Source organism: Haemorhous mexicanus, chromosome 1 (assembly GCF_027477595.1).
Source record: "Haemorhous mexicanus isolate bHaeMex1 chromosome 1, bHaeMex1.pri, whole genome shotgun sequence".
Classification (NCBI taxonomy): Eukaryota; Metazoa; Chordata; class Aves; order Passeriformes; family Fringillidae; genus Haemorhous; species Haemorhous mexicanus.
In genome coordinates, this window is record NC_082341.1 from 69,737,645 (window position 1) to 69,751,544 (window position 13,900).

The 13,900-nt window shown below is 41.1% G+C and overlaps 1 protein-coding gene across 24 annotated transcripts in view; it reads left to right on the forward strand.

Annotated features, from left to right (window-relative positions):
- Positions 1 to 13,900, forward strand: part of F13A1 (coagulation factor XIII A chain) — a 206,647-nt gene that overhangs the window by 180,725 nt on the left and 12,022 nt on the right. For all 24 annotated transcript variants that reach the window (XM_059853015.1, XM_059853036.1, XM_059853053.1 and 21 more), the window contains 6 exons: positions 418 to 592; positions 3,642 to 3,780; positions 10,060 to 10,163; positions 10,956 to 11,044; positions 11,900 to 12,053; positions 12,649 to 12,936. In XM_059853015.1, coding sequence (XP_059708998.1) covers positions 418 to 592; positions 3,642 to 3,780; positions 10,060 to 10,163; positions 10,956 to 11,044; positions 11,900 to 12,053; positions 12,649 to 12,936 — 949 coding nt within the window. The remainder of the gene's footprint in view (positions 1 to 417; positions 593 to 3,641; positions 3,781 to 10,059; positions 10,164 to 10,955; positions 11,045 to 11,899; positions 12,054 to 12,648; positions 12,937 to 13,900) is intronic.

Sequence of the window (13,900 nt, forward strand, 5' to 3'; positions counted from 1 at the left end):
CTCAATCTGTTGTAAATCAGGAGTGATTTTATTAAAATCTCTGGGCCAATATGGACAGAAAAACAAATGATGGGAAGAATACAGCTTAATATTTCTGAGACTTGCTTACCGGTATATAATTGATTGTGTTTACTAAAAATGCACAACAATAGGCATGTTTAATGTTAATTAAACTTATTAACTGGCAACATGGATACTCAGTGTCATGATTTAATTTCAGATTTATTTTTTGACCTTCATTCAGAATTGTTCAATGATGGAGAATCCATGGCCCTTAACAAGATTGTCCTACTTATCCCCCTACCTTCATAATGAAACACTTGTCTCTTACTCTCTAGCCTAAACTTTGGTTTGCTGAGTTAAAGAGCTTTTTGTTCAGTCTCTGACATCTCTAATGCTCATTTCCTTTGATTTTAGATTAACTCCAGGGATGATGATGGGGTGATTGCTGGATCCTGGAACAATACGTACGATTATGGTGTTGCGCCTTCAGCCTGGACGGGAAGTGTGGACATTCTCTTGGAGTACTACAGTTCTAAGCAACCTGTCCGATATGGCCAGTGCTGGGTTTTTGCTGGTGTCTTCAACACATGTAGGTATCAGTGAGAAAAGTTCCAAGCTGCTCTGTGGCTCCTGCTTAACAGAGTTTTTAGGTAAAACTAACTAAAATACTTCCTTGCTCTGTGCTGTTCAGGAGTAAATAGTAGGGATACTTAAAAATACATGGCTAAAATAGATGGTCTTTAAATAAACCTCTGGTGTGTCCTTCAGGTCAGCTGCTCTTCCACACAAATCTGTTAACTATTTATTAGTTCAGTGGAATGTACTCAGTGACTCATGAGGGTAAGTTTGTGTGAAAGAAGTTGAGTCCTTGAGCACAATCCACAGTTCTGTCCCAAATTCTTAGACAGAGTGCTTGTCTAGACCTAAAAAATTAAATAAATACTCAATATGGGATATGCGATAGTGTTTCTGCTCCAGGAAGGCCAAATCTTACCTACTGAGTATTGCTCCTAGGAAAATTGAGGTGCATTGTCCCTGCATCTGTTAACTCAGCACTGTTTACATTTTATGTAGAGTTCATGAACCAGAAGAAAGGAGAAAATAAATGATGGCACAGTTTATGAATTGTCTAGCACTACAAGGTTAAGTCTAAGCACATTTGGTCAAACTAGAGTTCTAGTGTTGCAGTAAGCAGAATGTTACAGGTCATAAAAACCACTGGGGAAAGCAGCCTTGGATTGGTCCTATATTTGGACTGTCTAGCACTTTCTAACATCATCCGCTAATGCACAGGAACACACTTTGTTGTCTCCTATGGAGTTGCTCCAACAGGTCCATGTCCTTCCTATCCTGGGGACGCCAGAGCTGGAGGCAGCTCTTGGGGTGGGGTCTCAGCAGAGCAGAGGGACAGAATACCGTCCCTTGCCCAGCCGACCACACTACTTTGGATGCAGCCCAGGATGCAGTTGGCTTTCTGGGCTGCGAGTGCACACTGCCTGGTTATGTTGAGCTTCACACAATGGGTTTGAAAAAGTTCATGCAAATGTTTCTTATGGATGCAATTCCTTGCAGTGGATTCCATGGGCCTCTTTGTCTTCTCTGCCCGTTGCCTTATCTGGATTTTTCTAAATCACAGGCAGACACACACCAGTTCTCCCACCTTCCCCCCACACTTGCCCTGAATCACCACTATGCAGTAATTTGCCTGCAGGCCACTGTGAAACTGGGGCGATGCAGCAGAGCCCGGAGCCTGCTGTGTTAAAGGGAGAGGCGTATTTATCTGGGGCAAAACTTGGCTTGGTTTGCTGACTAAGTTAATCAAGGCAGAGACCTGGCACTTTGCACTGCAAGTTTGAAGTTTGTTAAGCATTATGAAATGCAAATATTGGCCAGTATTGGCTGATCTGTTGATAGCCACTGACACATCCAGCTGCTGGCCACTGCACAGGGGACAGTGAAGGTCCGAACAATCACCTGCAGCTCTCAGGGTTGTTTTGAGGTGTCTTTGAGTCTCTCTCATCTGTCAATGTTTTATCATTGTGACCAGTCCAGCTTTCCAAGGTCACTATATTGTACACTCCAGATACTCATCTGTTAAAAATGCTAAAACATTCCAAAAAATGGTCATTAATCTTGAAATTGTCAGACAAATTATTTCCAATGAGCCCTGATGGCTCATGTGCTGGAAGCTTGGGAGGGCACTTGAATTAAATTTAATCAATAGGTACATATGGTATTGGATGCATCCAGGTAATTTTTCATCCAGGAACTTGAAATGAATGTGCAGTGTTACACTTTATTGGGAGTCACAGTAGTGACAGTAATGAATATACAAAACCCAGCAGTAGCAGCAGGGCTGTTCAGCTCTGCAGCATTGGAGCTATTTTTAAATAGGATTTTCAATAAAAAACTTTTCCTTAAAAAAAAACACAACCCCCCCCCCCAAAAATCCACCCCAAACCAAAAACCACCATCATCACGACCACCAAAAACCAACTAAAAAACTGAAAAAATATTTTTAACCCCCCCCAAAAAACCAAAAAAGACCAACCCCCCCCCCCCAAAAAAAAAACCCAGAAAAACCAAAACAAACTCTGTCAACTACCAAAACCCCCTCACCCTCTGCCTTTTGCAGAACCATGTTGGCTCCTAAATTGAAAGCCAGGACCTTTTTCTGGCTGACATAAAGTACGTCATCTGGAGTAGCTGAGATGGTGTGTCATCCCACAGACCCGTTCCCCTAGCCCGGGGATGTGCTCCATGACTATTTATCTGCCAGAGTACACAACAAACACAGAAGCCTATTGGTACACTGTTTCATATTATGGACATAGCTGTAGCGTTTCCACAGTTTTTCCACATCTCTTAAATTTACCCCTTGTCAAATGGTAAGAAGGGTCATCAGTGCTATTTTGTGATGGTGTGAGAGTGAGGGCTGGGGGCTTTTTTTTTATCCTCCTTTTAAGTTCTTAATGAAAGAAGGGACTATTGACTACAAAATGCTGTTACTTGGCAGGCAATATGAATTATGTAACACATTTTATTCAGATTCTCAAACCTTGTCATTTCAGTTGCAAATAATGCAGCTTTTCACCATTGTTAACAGTAATTTTCTGCTTTATTCTTTGTGTTCTCCAGATCCCATCTGATGGCAGACATCAAACAGGAAAACTCCAAATAAAAACTCCTTAAAAGGAGATACTTTCTATTAATTTTCTTTTTACCATAGTCCCATAATTCTCCCAAGTTACTGATGCCTAGAGACCGAATATATTGTGTATCTCTTGCAAGCTCAAACTTCTTTTCTTTTGTATCACATTTGGTCATTCAGCTGACCCATTGCACCCAGATTTGACCTGAAATTCCACCATGTGGTGACTGTGCAAAGCTGCTTTTAAACTATTGGTAATCAGATGCTTCAGTTATAACCCTTGTACCTCTTTAGTGCTCATAATTTTGAAACTAAATCAAATATTTAGCAAGTGCAATATAAATCAGATAGAAGGAATTATTTGGGTTGATTTGACTGAGTTGTTCCGTTTTGTTCTGGTTATTACTATTTCAGTCATCTCACCCTGTCATCCATGAACACAGTCTCCATATTTGTCCTTCTCATCACACTTCTGTCTTTGCCACAGTTCTGAGATGCTTGGGGATACCTGCAAGACTCATTACCAACTATTCTTCTGCCCATGATAACAATGCCAATTTACGGATGGACTTCTTTCTGGATGACGAAGGAAAAGTGGACACCAGACTTACAAAAGATTCTGTCTGGTGAGTCCTCCTGGAAAATGCCTTTAATGTATCAATGATCAAAGTAGTGATGGCAATGCCTGAATTGTGTTTATTTCTCTGTGCATTGAAGAACACTGCTGGCTTATGTGAAACAGAATGAATAGATTGTTGGTAGGCTGACTAATATGAAGACTTGTGGTGTAAAAAGGCAACCCCTGGGGAATCCTGCTATTAATGTTCCCATACAGTGCTCATTTAAGCACACTGGAGAGCTGGAATGGGCCTATGCTCCTTAGGGATCAGTTTTTCTAAAAATGGAAGAGAGTAGGTTGGGCACTTCCATCCTTCTGGAGCCAACCTCCAAGGGGTACCTCAATATCTGTGGGAAAACAGCCTTTTTGATCTGCTTGTGCCCAGTTTCCATATTTGTAGACTGTTTTACATTGTGTGCACACAGTCATTGTTGCAAAGAGGTGCTTTCCAAAATAAACCCTGTTCAGCTGAAAAAGAAACAAGTCAAGGTATCATAAAAGATACTGAAATGCTCTCACCAGATTTATAAAACGGAAACTCCCTAGGGCCAAGAGGAGTTTACACATTCTTTTTGAGAAGGCAGTCCTCTAACTGGCTCTTCAAACTCTGTCTTCTGTCTGACAGAAGTGTAGTATATATTGATTATATGCTCTGTGTGGGATATTGGCCCTCAAGACTCTCCTCCTCAGAGTGAAGAAATGAATGTGACCTCTACATTCATATATTCAGGAGATACTTGTCCTATTCAATGTTAATATACCTGACTTGTGTCAATGAGATCTTCAACTCATTAGCATAGCAGCTCATCAGCATGTTTCATTAATAACTTAATCTCTGGAAGTCTTTGTATTAAAACTGCAATAAACCCACTATATGGTGGAGGAAGTGACTGAACCTGTTGCTGTGACATCATTTATATGATTTCCATATTCAAGAGGAAATCTAAGGAAAGCAGGTTCATTTACATGTGATGCTTCTGTCACAGCAAGACAGAGTAGCTGAGACTAGAAGGGACCCTTGGAAATCACCCAATGCTCCTGCTCAGAGCACCATCAACTAGAGCAGGTTGTTCAGGTCTGTGTCCAGTTGGGCTTCGAGTATCGCCAAGGATGGGCACCCCACAACTTCTCTGGGAAACTTGTGCCAGTGCTCAACCATTTTCACAGTAAGAAAAGTGTTTCCTGATCTCCACACAGATTTTCTTCTGTGTTTCAGTATGTGCCCATTGCTTCTTGTCCTGTCCTTGGGCTACGGAGAAGAGTCTGGCTCTGTCTTCTCTCCCTCAATTCCCTAACCAGAAATTTATACACATGATAAGATCCTACCCAGCCTTCCCATCTTCAGAGTGATCAGTCCCAGCTGCCTTAGTTTCTCCTTGTGTACAGTCTGTGTTGTATCAGCTATTCCTTCCAGTTTCTTTATCAGCAAACTTGCTGAGGGTACAGGGAGTATCATAATCCAGGTAATAATGGAGCTGTTAAACAGTGTCAGACCCAGAACTGACCCCTGGGGTACACAACTAATGGCTGAGCTCCAGCTGAGGTGATCACTACTGATCACAACCCTCTGATCCCAGCAATTCAGCCAGTTTTCAATGTATCTTGCTGTCCATTTGTCTAGTCTACACTTCAAAGGTTTGTCTGTGAGGATGTTCTAGGAGATGGCACTAAAGTCAAAAGGAGCAACCCCCATGCAGTGGTCTCCCCTTTGTCCTTTCAGTCACTTGTTTCATCAGAAAAGGCTCTCAGGTTTGGCAGGCACAGCTGGCTGCTTGTAAATCCATGCTGACTACTGCCAGTCACCTAGTCCTTAATAAGTTTGGAAATGTTTTCCAGAAGAACTTGCTCTATAACCTTCTTAGAGATCAAAGGGAAGCTGACAAGTCTCTCTCTCCCTGGATACTCCGCTCTCTTGAAGAGTAGAGCAATGTTTAATTTCCTCCAGTCTGCAGGAACTTCCTCCAATTACCATGGTCTTTTGAAGATAGATATGAGTGGTCTTACAGTGACATTGGCAAACTCCCTCAGCATTTTTTATGAGATTACCTCATATTTTCCATCAGATCCATTGGACTTGTGTGTGTTCAGTTTGTTTAACTGTTCTCTATCTTGTTACTTGTCTAGTTTTCATTGTTCCAAACCTCCACACTGGTTTCATGGGCTGTGATTCCTGAGGGCAAATATTAGCAGTAAAAACCAAGGCAGAGAAAACATTGAATGCCTTCTCCTAATCCTTTGTCACCAGGTTGCCTGCTGTGTTCAACAGCAGAGCCACATTCTACGGGCTCTTCCTTTTATCACTGATTTGCTTGAATTTCCTGCTGCTCTTCATGTCCCTTGACATATATTGTTTGCCCTGTTCTGGCTTTCCTACGCCTGTGCCTGGATGCTCAGACAGTGGCTCTATTTTCCTCCTGGTCACTTGTCCCCATTCTCCCCCTCTTTCTTAAATACCTCTTTTTTTATGTTTAATTGGAGTTTAATTGGGACCACCCTGTGGACTTGTGCCGCTTTTGGTTGATTTTCTGCACACAAGGATGGACCATTCTGAAGTCTGGAGGAGGTGACTCTTGAAAAACATCTAGCTCTTGTGCATCCATCTTCTACTCAGAACTGCGTCCCCTGATATTCTTCCAAGCAGGACCGTAAACATGTTAATGACTACTCTCCTGAGATCCAGAGCTGTGGTCCTGCTATTTGCCTTGTTGCCTCCTGTTAGTAACCTTGGGCAGTTTTGCTTGCTGTCTGTGAGACAGAAGGACTCAGCATGTCTCATGGGGCTGGTCCTTTTACGTCTCAGAGATCTGTAAAGTAGAAGTCTTCTTAAGCCTGCTCTGCCTATAAAAGATGTGAAACAAAAGCCAGTGACTGGGAGCCTCTGTGCACAATTCATACACACCCAGAAATGTTACTCTCATCCCTTCTCTCCTTCTCCTAACCTGAACTATGAAATACATCCCACCAACTTTTGACACTTCCTTTTACTTCCTTCTCTTTTACCCAGCTGTTTCCCATGACTTCTTAATTTAATCTCTTTTCTCCTGCATTCTTTTGGGACAGGGTCAGATCATCCAAAATCATCCTAGTCCCAGTGAAATCCACATGCAACTTTAATATTTCATCCTTCCATCCTCCATTGCTTTTCCTTGGCTTGGTAATTTTTTTAACTGCCTTGTTCATCCCTTCATCCTCCCAGTGCATTCATTAGTACATGGTGCACATAACCCTTTGGGCATGACTTAATATATACACCTCTTTTCATTTCTCCTCTGTGTCCTTTCTTTTCATTACTCTGTAACACTCCTTGGTAGCCCACATGCTGACTCCTAATGACTTGTGTCTTAACCCTGACTTTATTTTTAATGCTTCTTTTATTTCTTTTTTTAAGAGGACAAGCTCAAGGTATTTATAATGATTTTTTAAAATGCATTTCTCACTTTTATTTATAATCTCTTGCAAACTGGAAGCAAAGCTCTTTTTCTTTATTAATATATCATTTCTATTGTACTCTAGCCTTGTACTGCTGGAGCTGATCTGTCTTCAGGTCTTAAATACTCTCAGACTTCAGGGATACTTGGAGCCAGGATTTTTAGTCCAATCAATCTCTGAGTGTGGGGCTCCCTCTGAATTTTATCTGACATTTATTTATTTTTATTAAAGATTGTCTTCTCCCTCAGGATAGGAAACAACACCACCACCAACAAAACACATATACAAAATTACAGACGTTGCAAAAAGTTATTTTTATAAATCTGGCTGGATTTGGGGCCATCAGTACTGTCTGTTCTCCTTGTCTTTCTTAATGATGATATAAAGACACTTAAAGAATATTTCTCTTGGATGGGAATCAAGACTCACTCCTACTGTTATGTCCAAGCAGATCAACATCAGCATCTCAGCAGAAATTTTCTTGATGTCACCCAACCCCACAGGAGTTCATCCATATCCAGGCCTGTGGAGAAAGCCCTTCTGAGACCTCTGCTCTCCCATTTAGTTCCAGATCACTTTGCTCTAATTTCTCAGCAATATTACCAGTGCCTGACCCTAGCAATCCCTCGCAACCTCAATGCCTGAACTTGTTAGCTCATTAAAGGGCAGCAGCTGCTTCCAGCATCTGTCTGTCCCATAAGCAATACGAACTACTGTTCTTGAATTGTCTTCCAGGCATAAAACCCGCCTGGTCATCTTTTATTAATTTCCCCATTGCTTTGTTTAGTCTATCCGTAATTATCTCTGTAAATATTTAATGGTCACTACATTGATCTCTATTGCCATTCTTGCTTTCTTTAATGTCTCAGGCTTGCTGTAGAATACAAGAATTATAGAATCAGTTCAACAAATTATGGCCACAGAATCAGCTCCTCAGCTATGCTCACTTCCATAGGGAAGTTTCTGCTATCTTTGGAAAGGCAAATGCTTCCCTCATCCTCCTTTTCTTCATGCTCACTGCTCTACAAGCAGTGTCTTTCTGTCCATTCAGATTCAATATCCTTATGTGTATTTGCTATTTGCATGGCAGCAGACCTAAAAAAATTGCCATCCTATTGTGTCCAGCACTGCACCAATAGAAACCAGAAACAAAGGTCCTGTCCCTAAGACAAATACAGAAAAAAATATAGAAAAACTGTGCTACCTAATTAAATAACTGAAGTAGATCTGCCATTTTCCACACTGTTACCCCACTCCCAGCCTTGTTTTTATCATCCTTTCCTTTTGCCTGCTCTTCAGGTTCTTCTTTCGCAGAATGCAAAGCCAGTGACACATCCGACTTTGATTCAAAGTGAACCAGTGAAGGCTTCAGGACAGGGATTGTCTTTCTCATATGTTGGCATAGCAGTTTGCAAATACCCACCTTCCATGAAGCATGTCCCCATTCTCGGGTAGCCCTCAGCAAAGTTCTGTGAGCATGATTCAGCGCTGACTACTCAGCAGCATCAAAAATTCTCTGAGTGTGCGTCATTTTCCTTGAATAATTCCTTTTTCTGTAGTGTTGCTTCATTAACTCTCCTAACTGACAAGTTTTACCCTGATCCAAGCTTTCATTTCCACTTTGAAATGTCTTGTTAGACAAGCTTCAGATCCTTCTGACTCTGCTCCATACTGGTTTTCACCTATTATTAATGAAATGGTCGGAGTTTAACAATCCCCATTTTCGTTGCTAATATCATTGCGTGTACTAGAGGCTAAATCAGCAGCTACACAGATGTAAGTTTATTCAGATCTGCTGTAGGATATGTATAATTTGCAAGCAAAATTGCCCCTTTCTCTACTCTTTCCTTCTTTTATTTTTGCAGTAATTAAATTCAAACACTTTGCTGTGTTTATTGAAAGACCTTCTTTCCAGATTATCTTTTTTTCTTGCTTGTTCTCCCCCTTGAGCGTTGGTAGCATTGCTGGAAGTTACAACATCTATCCATCTTTTCTGCTTATCTTTGAAACACCCAGGGCAGACCATGATGGTGCTGTGCTGTTTTTTTAATTCTCCTGAGCATCCATCCAGGTGAGAGCATTTTAACCCTGAGCACCTAGATGAACTACTCTCAGAATTTTATAATTCGAGTCACTGTCCTGGGCCCTAAAGATGCAAGTTGGCCCACAGTGATTGTAGGTAGATTTTATGAAAAGATGTGTGTTTTAGGAGCTCTGACATCATGCACTGTCATGACACATGGGAAAAAACTTAATAGGAATCTACACTGAAGATAGTTTTAGAAAGGCTGTGCAGGGTCTTTTTCTCAACCAAAATGGAAGCCAGAAAAGCATGCTTGTTTTGAGCAATGAAAACAAAACTACACGCTGTACGTTCCAGAGCTGATCCCAAATCTCTTCATAAGATATGCCAAAGTTTCAGTCTGAATAATGATAAAGCAGACCATCTTTCATTGGCTTGAAGATTCAAAGTTTGCTTTAGCAGGCAGATTGAAGTGGAGGTGTCTGGCTGGAAAGAGATTCTAGTTTGTGTAGCTTTTCATATACCCCAACAATCTCCAAACATTGGCATATCTTCTGAGACATTTACACTCAGAACATATTAGAAGAATCTAAGAACCTTCTTCAACTTTCAGTCAAGAAACTACAAGGAAGGATTGTGGCTTTCCAATTTTAACAGCTAGGTACCAAACTTACAGACCTAAAAATCTGTTCTCTTTAAAGAGTCAACATTTTTATCCCTGAATTGGCAAACAGTGTTATTGAAGCAATGCCAGGACATAAATACACAGGATTTGTTTCGGTCTGTGTGCTTGTTTCCAAGAATTTAATATACCGGTCCCATCTCTTTTCTAAGGAATTATCATTGCTGGAACGAAGCTTGGATGACCAGACCTGACCTTCCTGTTGGTTTCGGAGGATGGCAGGTTGTTGATGGGACACCTCAAGAAACCAGTGATGGTAATATTGCTTGAAGTCCTCCTTAGTTCATTTTCTAATGTTTGGGATCTATGTTTCAAACAATGAGCTGACAATAGCTGAGCCAGTGGCACCATGAGGCCAGTGACAACTTCTTGAACCAAATAAATACACTCACCTCAGGGCCCTCTCCTGATTTGTTCTGAACTCTAAAATAAATCTGTCTTTATTGTAACACAGCTCATGATGTCCTGGGACACGAAATCCTGCATGAGAAAGGCACTGCTTGTACTGAAGAGATGTGATCCTGTTGCCAAAGATGGCTTTTCACATTTTAGAGTACCTATATAGGAGCCTGATCAGATTAATTCTCCTTTACTTTATGCAGCCCTAACTGAACTACACAAGCAGGCAGTAGGTAGGAGAGAAAAATAGTCACTGGTCTTTCCTTCCAGTCCTTAATTTCCCAGCTTTTAAAAGAGAATCTTCTCAAATTTGTAGCAAGGTCTTTCTCAGCCTGTGGTGTACCTGACTCCTCCCAAAATTATCTGTTTTAATCAAACCCAGCTGTAAGTGCATTTCAAGTGCTTGAGACTTTAGAGTAGATGTTATAGTGCCATTAAAGGTACTGAACCACCAGGTTACTCCAGACCTGAGTCTCTGTTATCTACATGGCTGGTAACAAAATTAAGCTTTTTGCTTCTTGGACAGGAGATCCTGTAAACTATTAGCAGATTTTGTCAAACATCAAGAATTCTTTTTCTTTGAGAAAATATAATTTTTACATGTTTTTAATTTATTTAGTCTCTCACTTTGTCTCTCTTCTCCCCATAGGTATGTACAGGTGTGGTCCAGCCTCAGTTCAAGCCATTAAACATGGTCACGTTTGCTTCCAATTTGATGCTCCTTTTGTCTATGCTGAGGTACAAAGTGAAATTTTGTTTTATGTGAAAATTTTTACTGCAGTGAGTGATATCAGTAAGACCATAGCAAGACAGAAGATAGCTCTCCAGTTTATGGATTGAGAAGTTACTTAATGTATACTTCATGCCACAGAACAATCTCATCATTATGTTTTGACATGCCAGCAGGCGTGATATGGCTCTAATAAATGACAGAGATTTCTCTACTCTCTGCTCCTCAATGTAATAATAAGAAAAAGCTGTTCTGACTTCACTGAATCTTCAGGCTGTGGTCATTTTTCCTTCCAAGATTCTGCTATGCTGAATGGGTCACTAGCTCTAGCTGCTCATTCTCTTTGCTTACCACATTCCTTGTGGCTGTGGTGGGTCATGGAGATCTCACATGGGTGATTTGACTGACAGATCTGAGAGGGAAATATCTCAATAAGGAGATGGAGGGCCTGGTCTGGAGCTTTAACCTCTTGCATCACCAGAGGAGGCATGCCCAGTATTCCAACACTGTGGGACAAGTTTCTCTCTAATTGAATTGTAAATGGCTTAGGACAGAAAAAAATGAAGGCATTTTAGCTATTAAGCATTCTCCTCTCTATTTCTAAAGCTTTTTGGTGCAAGAAATGTGTTGTAGTGCTCCCCAAATTTGAATGACCTTTATGTAGCCTTGTAAAGTTTACATGCTCTGTAATTCTGGAGCTGTGAATAGTAAAATGCATCTCAGCATTTGACTAATTTTAAACATGAAATGTAGATGTGACATTAGTAGGACTTCAAGTCAATACATCATTATTTTGGGGGGGATAGGCTGACTCCTTCTCTCTACTTTCATATATCTCAATCTTCTTTCATTTAATTTCATAGGTGAATAGTGACATTTTCTTCACAAGAATGGAGAAAAATGGAACCCAAGTGGTGGAGAACATTGACACAACCCGTATTGGGCAGTTGATTGTGACCAAGGAAGTTGGAGGTGATGGAATGGTGGACATTACTGAGGAGTACAAGTTCCGAGAAGGTAACCTGAAATGAGCTGGGACCATATGGACATAGATTTATATATATAAGATATAGACAGTCAAATCCTGGATGATGACTTGGAAACCTCTGTCACTGAGGGAGCTTCACGGAAAGCTGCAAAAGTCCCCTCTGGAATTCTTTATTTGTAACTCTATCCCAGAAACACTGTAGATGCCTTGATCATAAGGCACAAGCAAAGCACAAACCACTACTCTGAAATGCTTTAGACTAAGTTAGTTGTAGTGAAAATAAAGGCTAGTCATGGTACAACTCAAAGCATTCAAAGCAATTCAAGGCTTTCTGTACAGATGTTTAGACATTTCTTATTCAGGCCAGATGTTCACACAGACTAAACCAGTGTAGCTGTATTGATAAGAGTTCAGTTACATCAGTTTGTCTGATATGGCTTTAACACCAACTCCCTTGGTGGCTGTGAAGTTCTCCCACTGCTGGTGTTACCCCAGGAGGGTTCACTGTCCTCATCTATTTATTTCAGCTACTACAAACTATGGAAGACACACCCTTATGATCAGTAGTTGGGCTAATGCTGCACTTTTTTTTCTTTTCTAAATCTGGTTTTCATTCATTTCTAGGCTCAGATGAGGAGAGGCTGGCTCTTGAGACTGCTGTGATGTATGGTGTTAAAAAGCAAAGTATCCAAGATACCACGTACCAGCCACAGACAGATGTTGACATGGACTTCCAAGCGCAAAAGGCAGTCCTTGGCAATGACTTCAAAGTCACTATAACTTTCAGGAACAAGAGTCGCAACTCCTACACTGCAACTACCTACTTTTCAGGCAACATAGTGTTTTATACAGGAGTCCCAAAAAGGGAATTCAAGAAACACTCTTTCAGTGCAAAACTGGAACCCTCTTCATGTAAGTCTTGCGTAGCTGTTTTCTGTGTTATTAACTTTCACCAGTGTTTAAAACCATGGGTAGAGCTAATTCCAGTAGCTCGGCGTAGGATATTCTGTTGGGCATCAGAAGGATCCCCACTCTACCCTGGGCTGGATACCAGGGTCATTTAAAGCTGAGGCTGTTTTCTTCAGGCTGTTTCTCCCTGCAAAATGCTCTTTTACACCTGGGTAAAATGCTCTTTTACAAGCTGCGTCTCTGGGAATTGTTAATTTTAGTTCTTTAGTACAAAAGAAATCAAAGGAGCACAGGTATTAAGCTGCAAGGTATCGTTTTTCCATTGAATTCCTTTATTTTCCTAGCAGCATTTTAGCAGGTGAAGTTCTGGTTCCACAGGGTGTCATGTACAGAGACAAGAAGGTGTATTTTTTTGTCTTACCCAGTAGAAGCTGACAAGTTCTGTGTAGATTCAAATGAATATCTGGCTTTGGAGGACGCTGTGGTTCAGGATTTCATATTTACAGTGATCTAAAAAGTTTATATGTAATGAGAATGTGCCACGATAGAGCAGGGATGCTTGTCAGCTGGGCAGCAGCCCCAAAGGTGAGTTATCTTTACAGATGCAGCATTTATTTTCCTAGTGCCCTCTGGAATACAGTAGGGAGATCCTGCCTCCCATTTCTCATGAGAGAAGCAGTTCCTGGCAGACCAGCTCAGGAGGCTGTGAGCAGGTTTTTGTACTGCTCAAAGTAGGAAAGAGAGATGTTTTCCTTTTTAAACTTGGACATAATCTATTTTCTGTTAGCCATTACAACACATGTTTAGGACCAGCTGTACTTCCAAGAGCTACCTAGCAGGCTCTAGCAACAAGTGACTACCAATCACTCGTTCTCCTGACAGGCCTGTGTCCTTGGTCAGCAAAAGTGATGGCCATGTGCTCTTACAGAGATGAAGTAGATGATCCTTCCCTGCTGAGAGAGTCAGC